Genomic DNA, 19,876 nt, shown 5'->3' on the forward strand with positions numbered 1-19,876 from the left:
GGTGTCATAGAAATACAAAACATTATCAGAGACTATTATAAACAACTATATACTCATAAACTTGAAAAGCTAGAGAAAGGATAAATTCCTGTGAACATACAACCTACCAAGAGAGAATCAGGAGGAGGCATCATCAGAGACTATTATGAACAACTACAAACTTAAAAACTTGAAAACCTAGAGAAAGGATAAATTCCTGAGAACATACAAACTGCCAAGATAGAATCAGGAACAGGCAGAAAACCTGAAGAGACAAATAAAAGTAGTGAAATCAGTCAGTAATTACGACGTCTCCCAACAAAGGAAAACGCAGGACAAATGGATTCATAGCCAATGTCTGGGAAGTATGAGGTTGTGGAAGGGAGATGGATGATGAGAAATCAGTTAATAGGTAAAACATACATTATTTGGGTGATGGATAACATGTTAAATGCCCTAACTTGATCGCTGTGCAATCTATGCAAGCAACAAAACTGCACATGAACCCCATAAATTTGTAAAATTAATTTAAAAAAGCATTAGTACTAATCCTTCACAAACTCTTTCCAAAATTAGTCCATTTTTCACTAATGGACGGAACAACTAGGTAAAAGAGTATGAAGAATACATTAAGACAACATTTTGAACTAACTATACCTAACAAAAATCTATCACACTTCACTAACAATAGCAGGATATACATTCTTCTCAAGCACAAAAAAATAGCTCTTGGACCAGGAGTGGTGGCTCACACCTGTAATCCCAGCACTTTGGGAGGCCAAGGCATGCAGTTCACAAGGTCAGGAGATCAAGACCATCTTGGCCAACACAGTGCAACCCCGTCTCTACTAAAATACAAAGAATTAGCTGGGCGTGGTGGTGCACACCTGTAGTCTCAGCTACTTGGGAAGCTGAGGCAGAAGAATCCCTTGAACCTGGGAGGCAGACACTGCAGTGAGCTGAGATCTGCCTCTGCTCTCCAGCCTGGCAACAGAGCAAGAAGACTCTGCCTCAAAAAAAAAAAAAAAAAAAAAAAGAAAAGAAAAGAAAAAAACCCCAGCTTTTGAACAGTCCCTATGATAAGCCATAAAACAAGACTTAACAGTTTTAAAAAGTTTTTAAAATAATATATTCATACAAAGTATCTCTTGTGACGACAGAATATATTGAGTAATAAAACATAGAAAATTCACAAATTGTGGAAATTAAACATACGTTTGTAAATTTGTGTGTCTAAATTTCCAATGAGTCAAACAAATCAGTAAATACTTCATAAGAATTAAAAGATGAAATACATCTTCACAGAACTGATAGAAAGCAGTTACAAGAATGCTCAGAGGGCAAATTAAAGGTATAAATTCCATTGCTAAGAATTAAATCCTACAAGTAACCTGCTCTTCAAAAAAACAAAAAACAAAAAACAAAAAACAACTAAACCCAAAGCATGTTCAAAAAAAAAAACATAGATATAAGTAAAAATTTAATAAAATATTATCATCTGCAAACACAGATATAGTTTGACTTCCTCTCTTCCTATCTGGAGGCTCTTTATGTCTTTCTCTCCCCTGACTGGTCTGGCTAGAACTTCCAGTACCATGTTGATCAGTGGTGGTGACAGGCAGGGCATCCCTGTTCTGGTTTTTTTTCAAGGGAGATGGTTTCAGCTTTTGTCCATTCGATGTGATGTTGGCTATGAGTTTATCACAATGGCTGTTATTATTTTAAGGTAGGTTCTGTCACTGCCTCCTTTGTTAAGGGTTTTTAACATAAGGGAATTTTCAATTTTAACAAAAATCATTTCTGTAATCCAGGAAAGGAATTGTGGTATAAATACACACCATGGTATATACTATGCAGCCATAAAAAGGAATGAGATGATGTCCTCTCCAGAAACATGGATGGAGCAGGAGGCCATTATTCTGTTGCTGTACTAAGTGAACTAGTGCAGCAACAGAAAACCAAACACATATTACTAACAAGACACCTGAGCGTGCTTGAGGGTAGACGGCGGGAGAAGGATCAAAAAACTACCTATTAGGTACTATGCATGTTACTTGGGTGACAAAATAATCTCTACACCAAATCCCTATGACACTCAGCTTACCTGTATAACAAACCTGCACATGTACCCTGAGCCTGACAGTTAAAAAATAAAATAAAATACCTAGAAATTAGTGTAAATTTGTTATTTCAACTGTAACAAAATTATAATACTTATACACTGACAACTAAAAAATATTTTGATACAAATGTTAAAAGTTCCAAATAAGTAACAAGAGGGCTGGATTTAGCGGCTCACTCCTATAATCTACTTTGGAAGGTCAAGGAGGGTGGACTGCTTGAGCCCAGAAGTTCAAGAACAGCCTGGGTAAGTGTGAGATAAACAGATAAATAAATAAATACAGGATGTTCTCTGTTGATATCTTTTCAATATAAGTGTTCATGGGGCTGGGCGCGGTGGCTCAAGCCTGTAATCCCAGCACTTTGGGAGGCCGAGACGGGCGGATCACGAGGTCAGGAGATCGAGACCATCCTGGCGAACACGGTGAAACTCCGTCTCTACTAAAAATACAAAAACTAGCCGGGCGAGGTGGCGGGCGCCTGTAGTCCCAGCTACTCGGGAGGCTGAGGCAGGAGAATGGTGTGAACCCGGGAGGTGGAGCTTGCAGTGAGCTGAGATCTGGCCACTGCACTCCAGTCCGGGTGACAGAGCGAGACTCCGCCTCAAAAAAAATAAATAAATAAATAAAAATAAGTGTTCATGGAATGTACCATGTAATATTGTTAAGATGACCCTACATATCATAATTCCTGGTGGCTTTTGGCACAAACACAAAACTAATCCTGTGGAAAATACAAGGTACCTAGAGGAGCCAAAATAACTTTGCAAAAAAGGAACCATGCTGAAAAAAATCATACTAACCAATCTGAAAACTTACTACAAGGAACACTAATTAAGACATGGTAGCACTGCAATAATGACAGGTATGTATCTAAAATAGAACTTAAGAGTCCCGAAAAAAGAAAAACTAAAAAAAATTCTTTTTTTTAACTATTACACTTTAAGTTCTGGGATACATGTGCAGAACGTGCAGGTCTATTACACAGGTATACATGTGCCATGGTGGATTGCTGCACCCATCAACCCATCTTCTACATTAGGTATTTCTCGTGCTGCTACCCTTCCCCTACCCAACCCGTCAGTTCCCTCACAGACCCCGGTATGTGATGTTCCCCTCCCTGTGTCCATGTGTTCTCATTGTTCAACTACCACTTATGAGTGAGAACATACAGAGTTTGGTTTTCTCTTCTTGTGTTAGCTTGCCGACAATGATGAAAACCTTTAAAATTTATGGTAAGTCTGAGGAACTGTCATAGCCTAAAGGAGCCTAAAAGAAAGACATGAGAAGTAATAATGTTATATTCACGATGGGATCCAAAAAAAAAATTAGGTAAAAACTCTGGAAATCTGAATAAAGAATGAACTTTACTTAATGCTAACACATCAAGACTGCATAATAAACTTTAACAACACATGTACCAGATTAACATAAGATGTTATCAACAGGGGATTATGTATAGGCACACTTTGGTATCTTTGAAATAATCTTGCAAAGCTAGACTTGTCAATAAAAAATAAAGTTTACTTTGAAAAAACGAAGACAATGAGTAAAAGTGATGAAAAACAACCAATATACCTTAAAAAGCTTGGTTAAATTCTGTGCGGAAAAAGTACAAGATCCGAAAACGGTGGATCAGAAGGTCCTCTGTTCATATACCCCATAGTAGCAATAACTTGACAATGATTCACAAGCAAAAGTGGCTTTGTGGGAGCTTTGAATTCCAACTAGAAGACAGCAAAACTCTGAGACTAACAATTGTTTGGCAAAAGCAGGCCTGTGCCCAGGTGGCAGTTTTGCCAACAAGGTCCCCAGCTATAGTCCTATCACCCTGCAGCCTCAATCATAATAACACTGAATAGCAACGATTCAGGCACTATACCCAGGGACATAGATGCCACACTATGCCTTGGGTAATGGACTGTGAACCCCAGTCCCACAAAGACTCTGAAACTGCTCTGTAACTTGGCTACAGACCTTACTAGCCTCAGGCCAGGACAGGGTTTTGCCTAATCAGTGGTTTCCTAGTTAGGCAAAACTCTGTCCAGTATGTGCCCTTGAGGTAGGCCTACTACCCTGTCAAATTGCATATTTTAAAGCAGCACTGTAATGCAGCTCCAGCTACCAGCCATACTGACCAACATCCTAAAAGCCATCCTGTCTAAAAACCATTAGAAACACCTGCCTCAGACCCCAGTAATAGGTGTCCCAACCACAGACTCTACTATATATCCAGTAGCAGCTGCCTGACCTGGTTCCTATCAGTGATCCCAGAGGCTAATCCCAACAGCCCAGGGTCCAGAGAGGAGGTCTGTAAAGACTGGAAGAGGTATTTGCTCTTTGAATACACATACAGACAAAATGACACCAGCAAAACCAATTAATAAAGCTCCAGTGACCAAGTACCAAGTACAGTGACCAAGTACAAGTAAACTACACGGAAAAGAATTTGAAATAATCACCTTAAAGAAGCTGAATGAGATGAAACATAAGACAGATAAGTAAAAGAAATCGAGAAAACAATGAATGAATAAAATGAGAGCTTTAACAAAGAAACAAAAACCATTAAAAAAAAAAACCTAGACCTGAATAAAGAACACAGTAACAAAATAGAACATTAACAGCCTCAATAGCTGACGCAAATATGAAGAAGAATCAGCAGGCTGGTATACAATAAGGTCATCTGAAATTAGCTGGCAGTTGTTTCAAGCTGGTGTCTGGAAACAAAAATGAAATTAGCCAGTTAGATGAAAAAAAAAAAAAAAAGTAAAAGTAAAGAGTGCATATGAGACTTACAGGATATCATCAGAAAAACAAATATACATTTTTTTACACAGAAATATATACAATTTCCTAAGGAGGAAAAAAAAGGCTGAAATTAAGAAAAATCAACAAAATAGTAGAACAGGAAGTTCCCTGCTCATATCAAAATTAACTCAAATAATCAAATACCAAAATGTAAAAGCTATAATTATAAAACTCTAAAAGGAAAATACTGATAAACATGTATGATGTTGGATTTATTTAACAGATATATTTAAATTAGTTAGTCACCAGTAAAGGCAGAAGCAACAAAAGAAAACACTGTATTTATACATTTTGATGTTTTCACTAAACATACAGTCAAAATATTTTTTTCCCATCATTTGTTGCATGGACACTTGCTTGTTTCTGCTTTGTGGCTTTTATGTACAATGCGGCAGTGAACATCTGTAGCCTTGCTTTTGTTTGAACATGTAGTTTTATTTTCTTTTATTATATACCTAGGAGTGGAATTGTTTGACAAGATAGTAACTTTGTGAAGAGCTGCTAGGTTGTTTTCTAGAGTAGTCACACCATTTTACATTCCCACCTCAGCATTTAAAGATCTGTTTCTCTACACCCTAGCCAACACCTGCTGTCTTTAAAAAATTTTTATCATCCTAGAAAATATGAAGTGGTCTGTAGTTTCGATTCTCATTGTCCTTATGACTAACGTTTGAACACCTTTTTGTTTACTGGCCTTTGGATATGCTTATTTTTGGACAAATGTCTATTCTGATTACTTTTCTTCCGTTATTTCTTGAGTTGCAAGAGTTTTAAAATATATGTATCTGGTTATTTGATCCTTACATGATTTGCAGATGTTTTCTTATCTTTTGAGTTGTCTTTTCAGTTTTGATAAAATTCTTTGAAGCACCGAAGACTTAAGTTTTGATGGACTCCATCAAAATTTGTCCAGAATAGGCAAATATATACAAACAGAAGGGAGAGAGACAGAAGGGTATGGTGTTTTATTTTAATATTATCAAAATGTTTCAAAATTAATTGTTGTGATGGCTGGACAACTCTATGAACACATTAACAACTACCGAATCGTACCCTTTCAATGAGTGAATTCTAAGCTATATGCATTATATGTCCATAATGTTTTACCAAAAAAAATCAAAATAAATGCATATCAATATATGTTTTGTACTAAGTAGTTTTCATTTTTAATTACATTTCTTTCCCACTCAAATAATTTATGAAAGCCAGAAATAATTTTATTTATATTAGGAATCAACACATGGCCTTTCAAAGTCTGTGACTAAAACAGGACTTTCCCTTTACCCACATTATATTATCTATGGCTAACCCTCATAGCAGTTACAACTATGAGTAATATCACGGGTTACATCCTATGACAAGATAAATGTATATTGAGTATGATTTGCCATAAAGGAAATCAAAACTGTCATTGAAAATTTGTACCAACCTTCCAGTAGTCAGACTGTAAACTGTAATATCTCTGATATGCAGATAATGCTGGAAAAGAAAACATAATTATTAGCCAAATCACATCCCATTTAAAAATCCACTGTAAGACATTAAATAGATATTTTAATATAAGCTGCTCAACATGCCCATCCATTAATAAACAATAAAAATCAAATAATCTAAATTTGATGGCTTACTAATTTAATCAGGTATATAAAACCATGATCAGATCTTACCCATGCACTCGAACAAACATAGTATCTTAGCAATTACTTGAATCAATTTGACCTCCTTCAGGGAGCAAAAGTAATGGCAATCTTCTAGAGGTATTCCCCACTATGATAAAGTTTTCTAATTTTTCTTAACATGCAATTCACTTTCTAGAAAGATAAAAATTCAGTCACCTAAGGTGCAAAATAACTCTTTGTGATGCTTCCCTTTACACAATCAGTAGACTACTATTATCTATAGTTTAAGTCCAAGTTAGGATGCCCTATGCCCTAAAACCTATCTAAAGGCAAAAAGGGTACTCAAATCATATAGAGCAGTTGTTACTGACAGGCTACAAAAATGCACAAAAATAAAATCGCAAAATAAAAACATAAAAAATAAGTCATAAAAGCACATTAGAATTAGTGGAAACATTAACAATGACAAAACTAGGAAAACCCATCACTTTATCCATTCAACTCAGAATCTCTGAAAAACAGCTGAGCAATGATTACATTCCTGGGGATAAGCTTTTAGGATAAACTATTGTAATAAATATCATCCAAAAGTCAAAAATAAATTGAAAAAAATGAAAAAGAAAAAATAAACTGAAAACAGCAGAATGCCAAAAGTGGCAGACTGAACATACTGTAATAGGCAGAGGATTCTGTCTTGAACAAACATTTTTACAAATTTCAGAGATTTTTATAATAAAGATGTAAACGTTAGCTGAAATGCTTTCACTGAATTTAACCACAAAAAGCTAAGGTGTGGGGGTAAGCCTATTGAGGAAAACTTGCTTTTTTCAAACAATTATAAAATGACAAGACAGAATTTAAAAAAAAACAAATTTAATGCTCAACAGACAGCAGCATATATAAGAATCATCTCACGATTTAGGCTATATTTATATGACTAAAATATTTACTTTCAAAACAAAAAGTGCAAAGGAGTGACATCCAAAAAAGTAGCCTGAAAAGATTCGTAGACACTTTTTCAAGAAAAGCAACCTTAAAGTCTCTCTATAGCTGTCTTAAGGGCACTATTCAAATGGAGAAAATTTTACATAAGAAAATATATCAAGTTCTCAGCAAAAACAGTGAAAATCTATCTCATTTTAGCCTGAACTAATTCTTTCTCACACCATTCCTACTCTACCCCAGCTCAGTAAGATAGGACCACTAGACCCACCAAAATATAGCGTTCTCTCTTGCTCCTGTTTTAGGGCTAGGCTAACTTCTCAATAGATGTAAGCTACCAACATTTCCCCCACTCAGCTCAGTATTGCAGAAACTATATTAAAAATAAGTGGGGGCAGGCGCAGTGGCTCAGGCTGGTAATCCCAAAACTCTGAGGGGCTGAGGCAGGCAGATCACAAGATCAGGAGATGGAGACCATCCTGATTAACACAGTGAAACCCGTCTCTACTAAAAATACAAAAAATTAGCCAGGCATGATGGCACGTGCCTGTAGTCCCAGCTACTTGGGAGGTTGAGGCAGGAGAATCACTTGAATGTGGGAGGCAGAGATTGCAGTGAGCCAAGATCATGCCACTGCGCTCCAGCCTGGATGACAGAGCGAAACTCTGTCTGGAAAACAAAACAAAACCAAAAAAAAGGGCAAATGACAAGACAAGAAGCTGCTTTGCTCTCCCATGCCCACAATGGCTAACTGGAAACTCTAATCCAGGTGCAGCAGACCAGTAAAGTACTGATGCTCAACAGCCCTTGATTTAAATAACTCTGGATAGATTCCACGTAAAAGAAGCAAGCAGACTAAAGACCATAGCTCCTACCCAGTGCCTACTCCTAAAGCACAGGGATCATTTCAGGAGTAGTGGCCATTATCTCAGGCTCCAGACCTTGAAAAGCAAAGTTTCAACTCTAGTGGAAAAAGATCATGGAATGCAGTAGTTTCTCTTCTACTGTGAATTTATTCAGAAAGCATTTGGGGATGTTCAAGCCCAAGAATATCATAGAAAACATGCAGATTTTTACAGATAAGCATCTAGTAGCTTCAAAAGAGCAAGTATCTAAACTGAAGACTGGCTAGAAGTTTTACAGAGAGAAACAGGGAGAGAAAGAAATCTCCGGGGTTAGAAGTGTCCTGGGAGGTAGACCTCAAGAAGTGTTGCACGAATAAGAAATGTGGGACACTGTTCAGCATAAACACTACAAGTAACAATTATTGGGAAAAAAGGAACAGAAAAAGGAACAGAAAGCCTGAAGAATACCACAGTGGTAAATTCCCACCATGTTACAGGTTATCTTTTTCCCTTCTATCCTACTACATTTGAAACTGAGGAAGCCACCATTCTGGAAGCACCAAAAAGAATGAAGGCAGGCAGGGTGGAACTAATCTCAGTAACCAAAGGACCAAGGAAAAAGGCAATCCAGCAAGACAGAAATCTGAGAATGTAATCTGTCCACTGCAAACAGTACAGAAAAAGAGTTCCTTCAAACCACCTACTCTACACACAAAGTTCAAGTAGAAAGCACAGACATCTATCATTTATCAGGCTACCTATTGCGTTAATGTGAGAGGATGCCAATAAGGGAGCAAGAAAAGAATTTATCTGATGGCTGGTAATGAGGCTCACATGTCCTCCGCTGAAAGTAGCCTAGATTTCACACTCACATGGCGGAAACAAGTTGCCTGCACATGTTAGTGGAATCAGAGCGCCCAGGTGGAAGTTAGGATTTTAACCACAGGCCAGAAATAAGGAAGCCTGGAAGAATAATGGAAACCATGTGGGAAGCCAAAACTCTCATTTCAGTTCAGCATTAACAAAAAGCCTAACTCAGTGAAGAATCTGAACTTTAACGTTCACCTGGCAGTAAGAAACAGCAATACAATTTACTGTAGATTAATATAAGATCCTAAGATCCACCAGCCAGGTGCAGTGGCTCACACCTGTAATTTCAGTACTTTCGGAGGCGGAGGTGGGTGGATCACTGAAGGTAAGGGGTTAAAGACCAGCCTGGCCAACAGAGTGAAACCCCAACTCTACTAAAACTACAAAACTTAGTGAAGTATGGTGACACATACCTGTAGTTCCAGCTACTTGAGAGGCTGAGGCATGAGAATCACTTGAACCCACAAGGCAGAGGTTGCAGTGAGCCGAGATAGCACTACTGCTGGGCAACAGAGGGAGACTCTGTCTGATAGCATAACATAAAACCTTTCAAGATCCAGTTAAAAATCATTCACCATATCCAAAAAAAAAAAAAGAAGAAGTAAATCACACTGAATGAAAAAGATGGGAGAAATGTTTGAATATATAACAAATTTTAAACTGGAATAAAAGTGCTTCGAAGAACAACAACAAAAAAAGGAAAAATGAGAAAGTCACAGTAAAGAAATAGAAGCTACAAAAGGCAAACCAATGTAAACTTTAGAACTTACAAATGAAATAGTCAAAATAAAGAGCTCAGCTAATAGCCTCAGTGGCACCAATGCACACAGAAACATCATTAAACTAGAATACGGAAAGACAAAAATTACTCAAGCTAAGCTAACAAGAAAAAATAAACTAAGGCAATGAAAGAATGCAGCCTCATGGATTTGTGGGTTATTAATCAGAGAACTAAGTGTCATTACACTCCACAATGAATGGAGAAAGAACGAGTTGTAAAATATACTTAAAGATTGGTATGAAATTTCTCGAAATGTGAATGAAAAAGAGATGTGGATGCTAGCCATGATAAAGCCCCTACACCCTTCAAGGGCCCTCACACTAACATAGGGGACTGCCTGGAGATCATGCAAAGGCATTGCTCCAGAGAGGGAGGTCACTTTGGGACCAATGCACTGCTAGAGCACTAAGCAACTGCAAGTAGCTAAAACAACTGTGAGGAGCAATAAACTCCAATGACTCACATTTCCCAATATTAAAACCTCCTACAAAGCTACTGTAATCAAAATAGTATAGCTAACACAAGGACAGAAATAGAGACAATGGTAGAATAGAGTTGAGAACCTGAAAATAATCTTTACATATATGATCAATTGATTTTTTCACAGAATGCTTAGTCCACTCTTGAATGGGCAGTTTAATTTTCTCAAGCAAAAGAATGAGGCTGGTCCCCCAACTCACATAATATACTAAATATAATCAATTATTTATTAAATATAAGAAGTAAAACCAAAGAAATCTGGGAGGAAATCTAAAGATTCTTCATGTTCACGAACATGGCAACAGAGAGGGCATCAAAAGCATAAGCAACAACAGATAAACTAAACTTGATCTAAATTAGAAACCTCTGTGCAAAGCTCATTGTTAATAAAATGAAATGAAAACCTATATGATGGGAGAAAATATTTGCAAATCATGTTTAATCAAGATTTATCATCGAGAATATACAAAAAACTCCTAGAACTCAGTAACAAAAAGACAAGTAGCTCAACTAAAAAATACATAAAGAATCCAAACAGACATTTATCCAAAGATGATACATAAATGGCCGATGAGCACCTGAAAAGATATTCAACAGCATTAGTCACTAGGGAAATAATGCAAATCAAACCCACTATGAGACTATCGCTTCACACTGTAATGGTTATAACAGGAGGTGTGGGGAAATAGTAAAAAACAAGTGTTGGCAAAAAACTGGAAATCTCCTCCTTTAACGGCAGGATAGTAATAATGGGTACAGCATCTGTGGAAAACAGATTTTCTTACAAAAATTACTATTTTTTCAGCAATAAAAATAGCAATTCCACTCCCAGCTAACTTGTCAAAAGAACTGAAGGCCGGGCACAGTGGCTCACGCCTATAATCCCAACACTTTGGGAGGCTAAGGTGGCTGGATCACCTGAGATCAGGAGTTCGAGACCAGGCCAACATGGCGAAACCCTATCTCTACCAAAAAAAAAAAAAAAAAAAAAAAAGACAAAAATTAGTTAGGTGTGCTCGTGGGTGCCAGTAAACCCAGCTACTCAGGAGGCTGAGGCAAGAGAATCGCTTGAACTCAGGAGGCAGAGGCTGCTGTGAGCCAAGATCAGGTCACTGCACTCCAGTCTAGGTAACAACAACAACAAAAAAACAGAAGTGGGGACTCAAATAGATGTCTGTATACTAATTTTCACAGCACATTCCCAACAGACAAAAGGTAGGGAAAAAAAAAAGCATTCATCCAAGATGAACAGTAAACCGTGGCATACACATACAATAAAATATTCAGTAATAAAAAGGAACAAAGTAGTGATACATGCTGCAACATGAATGAACCCTGCAAATATTCTGCTGAGTAAAAACAGCTGACACATACAATATGATTTCATTTATATGAAATATCAATAACAGGCAATCCACAGAGACAGAAGGTAGACTAGTGACTGCAAGGACCTAGCTGAAGAAAGGAAGAAAGAGTAGTGACCAATAAAATAACATTTCAACCAAAGAAATATATACATTGTAAACTGTTTTAAAGAAAACAAACAGGTCGGGCATGGTGGTTCACGTCTATAATCCTGGCACTTTTGAAGGCCAAGGTGCGCAGATCACCTGAGACCAGGAGTTTGAGACCAGCCTAGACAACATTGCAAAATCCCATCTCAACCAAAAATACAAAATTAGCCAGGAATGTTGGCAGGCACCTGTAATCTCAGCTACTCAAGAGGCTGAGGCAGGAGAATCCCCTGAACCCAGGTGGTGGAGGTTGCAGTGAGTCAGATCACATCACTTCATTCCAGCCTAGGTGTCAAAGTGACACTCTGTCTCAAAAAAAAAAAAAAAAACGAAAGAAAAGAAACAAGGATCTATGTCAATGATTTACTGTAGCATTATTCACACTAGCCAAAAGGTGGAAACAAATCAAGAGTCCACAAACACCAATGGATAAACAAAAAAGTGGTACATACATACAATGAACTATTAATAAGCCTTAAAAACAAATGAAATTCTAACACATATTATATGAATGACTAAATTAAACACATGACAGGTAAAAGAATCCAGACACAAAAGGAACAACACTTATAACTTACCACAGAAAGATATGTTCATGCAGATCAAGGTGTAATATAGGCAAACAAGGGCTGGGTGTGGTGAATAGGAATTTATAGCTGAATAGCTATAGAGTTTTGTTTGGTATGACAAAAAAAAAGTTTTGGAAGAGTGGTGATGGCTATGATGTACTTACTGCTAAAGAAATTTAACACTTAAAAGTGATTTAAATGGCAAATTGTGTTATATACATTTTAACATAAAACTTTAAAAAAAAAGAAAAATCATTTTTCTGGAATAAGTAAAAATCTCTCTCTGGAAGGGATGTGAAAATTCAAAGATCAGAATGACTATCCATAGTCATAGACTATCACATACCTAAAGCACATGAATAATAAAATTTCAGAGTAAGGGTAAGAATAACAGATTTTCTAAATTATCATCAAAACATTTCCAATATGAAGGACATGAGATGCTGATTCACAAGGACACATAATAGACTAAAACAGGCCTATTCTAAAACATATCAATTTGAAATTTCGGAACAAAAGTTCTATATTCCCAGTTTTTAGAAAATTAGTATTTTCCTAAGTCTTCAACATCTCCAGCGCCTGTGACTGTCTAACCCAAATGACCAGGTACATCAATAGGACAAGACTAGTCCCTTCCAAGTCGACTCTCTTGCCTTTCCCTGATTAAGATCTAGAAACATTCAAACACATCAGTAAAATTCTCTTTAGTCTTTTGCTTCAGTATTCTGTCCTGACCCCTAATAAATGGGTTCCACTGTCTATGGTTCCACATTCTCTCAGCTTCTGATGTGCTGGGTGAGGCCACCATCTGTGAGTTCCACCTAGATGACCCCTTGTGTGATGTGCCAGGCCGGCCTCTTCTAGAACCTGTGAGTAAAACAAACCCTTTAATTTCATTTGCGTCATCAAGTATAACCTCCATAGCCATAATGGAACAATCCTAGCAACCCCCAAAAGACCACTTACTCCTCTGTTTACAACATAAGGACAAAGACTTCCAGGGGTAAGGCACTGAACAACAGGTCACATGAAAAAAATTGTTATTAAAGAGCCTCAGACTCCACACTAGCAATTCCAATACCAAGAAAATGGAAAATAACCTTCAAAATTATAAAAAAAACCCATTTCCATCCTAGATTTAAATATTCAGATTATTTATTTACAGTTGCAAGGGGAAAAGAAAGATATTTCACACAAACATATATGTGAAGTCTCAAAACATTATCTCTCATGAATCTTTCCTTAAGAAGCTACTAAAGAATGTGCTCGTCCAGATAATATTATACACTGGGTGAACACAGGAGGCTCACACCTATAATCCCAGCACTCTGAGAACAAGGCAGGTATGGATTACTCAAGTTCAAGAGTTCAAGACCAGCCTTGAGTAATGAAACTCTGTCTCTAGAAAAAAACACAAAAATTAGCCAGGCATGGTGACTTGAACCTGTAGTTCCAGCTACCTGGGCAGCTGAGGTGGAAAAATGGCTTCAGCCACAAAGACAGAGGTTGCAGTGAGTCGACACTGAGCCAGTACACTACCACTTGGATGACAGAGCAAGAACCTGTCTCTAAAATATAATGAAAAATAAAAAATCATATACCAACAAAGAAGATATGTGATAAAGAAAACAGGAGAACCAGAACAAAGAAAAAAGGTTCCAAATGGCATCTATATCCCAGATAGAATTTAGGAATACAATGACTTAGGACATACACATACTCATCTACCAACATCTGCTATTCTTGTATTTCTTAATCTGAAAAATGTCCAGTTAAACTTGGTTTTGACTATTATATGTGCACACCTATTTTTTTTAAATCACCTGTATTATCCTCTTCTCACACTACAAACTAGATGACTAGAAGGCCATCTCACTCCCCATAGAAGTGTTCTAACATGACCATCATTTGAATTGTCCATTCTCTCCCTCATCTTATTTCCTCACAAATTTCTAGTACTTTGTACATATAAGAGCCTAGTCAGAGACACTAACTGTAAGAGAAGTATGTTGTCCTAAAGTCTGTTTCTAAAAATCAGTTTTATTTATGCTGGGGCATTCAGTTTTTCAAAGCTAAACAATATCCAATCATTCATAAGTGGTTGAAGAAAACAAAATTTCAAGGAATCTATAAACTCTATGCCTAGAACTAGCATGAATTTAGTAAGCTCTTATGATTAAAAGTCAATTTTAAAACTCAACTGCTATTTCTTATAGTACTAACAATAAACAACTAGACATAAAAATTTGGCACCAAAAATTTAAATATTTACATCTCAGTATAATAATATATTTAATAAAACATGCAGGATCTGTATGTTGAAACTGTCAAAACAAGAAATCAAAGCATAAAACAAATGAAAAGTCATTTCATTTATATGAATTAAAAGAATTACTATAGATAGATAAGATGAACATCCTTCCTAAAATAATTAATAAATTCAACATAATCCAAATGAACCCCCAAGGATTGGTTTGTCTATACCTGCAAAAATGTACTCCCTTGAGTGTGGGCTATTGATAGTGACTTCCTTCCAAACAATATGATATGGAAAGAAGCAAAAAGAGTAACTTTACACTAGAGAAACCTAATAAACAGTGCTTCAGCCAGTGAATAACATTAACATTGTTAAGTCATGTTGACAGTATGTATCTCTGATATGATGTGATAAAAATGTACTTTATCCTTATAACTTTTCCCCTAAAAAAAATGATAACCCTAGTTTAATCATGAGAAAAACATCACATGATTCCAGTTCAGGGACATTCTACAAAATAACTGACCAATACTCCTCAAAACTACTAGCATCATCAAAAATAAGGAAAGCCTGAGAAAGTTGCAACAGACAAGAAGATCATAAGGAGACATGACAACTAAATGAAATGAGCTATCCTAGTCAGAATTCTCAAAGAGAAAAAGGAAAACGGGAAAAACTTTAAAAAAATTTGAATAGAGACTTTAATGTATAAATATTGCCTCATAATACTGTGACAAATATATCATCCTAATGGAAGAGCTAAGAGGGAAATGGAGTATATATAGAAACTCTCCAATAACTTGTAAAATATATTGTACACTTGACCATGTCTATAAAAAGTAAAAACGTTACAATCATATTGTCAACCACTGTCCTAGATAAAGGCATTAGGAGAGTACTATGGTCAGCCTCCATTTTCAACCTATAAAGTTTAAAATTTATATTCAGAATTTATGAGGAATTTATTTACCTTTTATAATTTTGAATGTCACCTCATATACTTAAGCTTATCTACTATATTTTAAGTCATTTAAGCAAGTTCTCAAGATTCTGTCTATTCCATCAGTCGCTGGGATCTTATCATTTAAAAAATCTTAACATTTTATGTCTCCTAAATAGATTATTAAAATGAATGGCTATTAACAATCTCCTTCAATATAGTTTCTCTGTTGAATTTATCTTATCCAAAGCATTGTCCTTATTTTGAGTATTTAAGTACTGACCCATGGATAAAATTCCTAGTACTACTGTAACCCAGGCTTTCCTGAATTCTTAAACAGAGGATGGGACAAGAGTGTAAGGATCATTTATTTTGATTTCTTTATACTGCAGAATGTCTGTTTCATAATAATCGCAGTAATTGTCTAATTTATTCTTCTCTTGGTAAACCAAAATTCACGCACTCTTTAAACTAAAATTCATGTGCTTCTTGGGTCCTCATTGGCTCAAGTTGTCCTTGTCCCACTATGAAACCTTTTAATATCATCATAGGCAAGATCACTGTTTTCCTTTACCACTTACAAAAACGGTTTACCAACCATGTCAACAACAACCCCCTTAATGAATACCCAAAGCTTATGTTTTATCAATCCTTGAACCCAATTTTAGTCTTAAACAGCCTTCGAATTATTTTTAATATTTGTTTTGTATTTAAATCTATCCATTTTAGTCTGTTATAAGCTTAAATCCCTAATTTCCTTCAAAGTATTCCTAAGCACCTAAAATTGTTTCATTTAAGCCAGAGAACATCAAACTCATTTGTTAATCACAGATTAAACATACAAACATACTTCTTAAAGTATTAAAATGACTGCCAATAACCAATAATATATTTATATAAAGAAAAAAAATCAAGAGCCAATAATGATAAGTTAACTATTAAAAAGAAAATTCAGAGTTCTATAATCCCTACCATATTTTTATCTTTAACATAATAGAAATACGAGGAGAAAAAGTGGAGAAAGTGCCATATCATTTTTTCTTTAAACTCACAACCTTGTTCCACTTCTTTCAAATAAAAAAATGGGGTCGGGCACACTGGCTCATACCTGTAATCCCAGTACTTTGGGAGGTCAAGATGGCAGACTGCTTGAGCTCAGAAGTTCAGGACCAGTGTGGGCAATATGGCAAAACCCCATTTCTACAAATAATCAAAAATATATATATATCCTGGCATGGTGGCGCATGCCTGTAGCCCCCAATACTCAGAAGATTAATGTGGGAGGATGCTTGAGCTGGGGAAGCAGAGATAGCAGTTAGCCATTACTGTGCCACCACACTCCAGACTAGACGACAGAGCCATCCCCTGTCTCAAGAAAAAAAAAAAAAAAAAAAATGAGGATGAGGGATGTAGTTAACAAGATATTGGTCAAAGGAAACAAAATTTCAGTGAGATAGCATAAGTTCAAGGGATCTACTATAAAACACAGTAACTATATTCATATTACATATCTTGAAAATTGCCGAGAGTAAATTTTAAATGTTAACACCAAAATAAATAGAAATTTGTTAAGTAATGCAAACGTTAGTTTGATTTAACAATGCTACAATGTACACGTTTTGAAACAAGATGTCGTACATGAGAAAGATATACAATTTTTATATATCATTTTACAAATAATTTTTTACCGGGGGAAAAACAAACTTTTTGTTGTTACAAAAAAAAGGTCCTGACTACTGTATACATAGTACAACAAAAAAATTTTACAACTTCTCCCATTTTTTGAGTTTTAAGAATTTGTAAGAATTTTCTTAGAAATGAAAACAGAAGCAATTGTCAAGAAACAAGAAGGAAGGAAAGGAAGAAAGAGAAGCAGGGAAAGAAAGGAAAGAGAAGGAAAAGAAGAGAAATGAGGGAAGGAGGGTGGAAAGGAGGGAAGGACAGAAACAAGGAGGTAGAAGGACAGGGTGGGGGGTGGGAAGGAGAGTGGGAGAGAAATTAGTAATATAAACCACAATCCAATGGTAAAAATAATACTAAGCAGTGGTAAGAATTCAAGAACATAGTTACTCTCATACATACAGATGTTCAAATATAAATGAGTAAAACCTTTCAAGAGGACAATCTGGCATTAAGCACTTAAAAGTTCATTTAAAAACAAGAGTATTTGTGTGTATGTATTCCTTGCCTCCATCATGCTGGTAATGGATATATAACAGCAATTACTGGCACGTAAAAATTTTCACTAGGGTTATCAACAGTGATTATTTTGAAAGCATAAAAACCAACAAAGAGACTAAAATGCTCAATAAGAAAATATTTTCTGGTTTTAAGACAGAGTGTCACCCAAGCTGGAGTGTAATGGCACCATGTCAGCTCACCTCCGCCTCCTGGGTTCAAGAGATTCTCCTGTCTCAGCCTCCCAAGCAGCTAGAATTACAGGTGTGCACCTGCTCATTTTTGTATTTTCAGTAGAGATGCCATGTTGGCCAGACTGGTCTCGAACTCCCTACCTCAGCTGATGTGCCCAACTTGGCCTCCCAAAGTGCTGGGATTACAGGTGTGAGCCACCATGCCCAGCTCAGAAAACATTTAACTTAAGTAATGGAATAAGGGTTTGCAAATGTTTTTGTAAATGCAGCCTACAAATCTGAGGTATTTTGGCACGATATTATTCATATACTCTATTGAGTTTAAGCTATAAACTGGAATGCAGAGCAAAAAACAAATTTTAAATTTTGAAATGTTTTTATTGACACAATAGACTATCAGGATTTTTATCAAAACTTTAACAGTTGTCTCTTTGTGGCAAATGTGTTACTGAAGGCTTCCTAGAATTTTTCTTAAATACTGTGAGTCACTAAGCTCAATGCACTAACTACAGATGTCAACAAAACACAGCAACAGTTTAGTTTTTTTAGTTATCTGAATACTGTTTTTTTTTTTTTTTAAACAAGGAACAGAGTATTTGTGTTGTTAAGATAAATGTAACTTTTGTATTTTGTCTTAAAAATAGAGACTAGTAAACAGTGTGAAACGGGTAAGACTGAAAAAGCGGCAGAATATAGTAGGAAAAGTAACTTTCAAGTCAGCTCAACTTGAGTTCTGTATCTGGCCTTACTATATGACATCAAGTCTCTTAATCTTTCCTTGCAGGTCCCAAGCACCTAAACCTAAGCAAGAAATGACTGAAGAATGAAAAGCCATGTACTGTAAGAAATTTAAACAAGAAAGCAAAGAAATAGAAAAGGGTTAAGAAGGGCTCATGACCCTGGCATGCTTAGTATAATCTTTCCAGATGGAAAATTTTGACTAGATAATATTAGTCAACACCACCAAAAAAGAGGCCAGGTGCAGTAGCTCATGCCTGTAATCTCAGCACTTTGGGAGGCTGAAGCGTGAGGATCACCTGAGGTCAGGAGGTCAAGTCCAGCCTAGGCAACATCGCAAAACCCTGTCTCTACCAAAACTACAAAAATCAGCCAGGCATGGTGGCACAGGCCTGTAATCCCAGCTACTCAGGAGACTGAGACAGGAGAATTGCTTAAACCTGTGAGGCAGAGATTTCAGTCAGCCAACATTACACCATTGCACCCCAGCCTGGGCAACAGAGCAAGACTCCATCTCAAACACAACAACGAAAATAACTAAAGCAGAGTGTGATGGTACAAGTGCACACAGAATACACAGGGTTGAAAAGTACTAATAATATAGGAGCAGAGGTGAAGGATGGTAGCTGTGGCAGGAAAAGAAAGATGACTTCTCAAGATAGACACAAAATAAAAGGATAGATCTCAAGCTATGCTTCTGTTTTCTGACTATGCTCTAACTAAAGAAACAGTATTTCTTCTATCATCCTCAGCTGCTACCCAATATATGCCTCTAAAGGAGTAGGTTAATTAGCTATGGAAAAGTAGTAAGCCAACAGGAAGGATGAAAAGAAAATAAGGAAATAAGTCTGTTGGTCACCTTGATTGTCATCTGTCTTTGGTGTAGTTTTGGATTTCTTTTTTTTTGAGAATATGATTGGAAGTTCATACTTTTACCCTCAAATATGTTACCAAAAGAACATATATTAACTTTCACATAGTTGGCACTATATAAATGGTTAACGTATCTACCTTGTTCTCTTGCACCTTTTTATACTCACTA

The 19,876-nt window shown here is 36.3% G+C and overlaps 1 protein-coding gene across 16 annotated transcripts in view; it reads right to left on the reverse strand.

Moving 5' to 3' along the window:
- UTY (ubiquitously transcribed tetratricopeptide repeat containing, Y-linked) overlaps positions 1–19,876 on the reverse strand; it is a 229,739-nt gene that overhangs the window by 192,751 nt on the left and 17,112 nt on the right. For all 16 annotated transcript variants that reach the window (XM_030926240.1, XM_030926238.1, XM_030926243.1 and 13 more), the window contains exon 4: positions 6,337–6,386. In XM_030926240.1, coding sequence (XP_030782100.1) covers positions 6,337–6,386 — 50 coding nt within the window. The remainder of the gene's footprint in view (positions 1–6,336; positions 6,387–19,876) is intronic.

This window comes from Rhinopithecus roxellana, chromosome 22 (genome assembly GCF_007565055.1).
Source record: "Rhinopithecus roxellana isolate Shanxi Qingling chromosome 22, ASM756505v1, whole genome shotgun sequence".
Classification (NCBI taxonomy): domain Eukaryota; kingdom Metazoa; phylum Chordata; class Mammalia; order Primates; family Cercopithecidae; genus Rhinopithecus; species Rhinopithecus roxellana.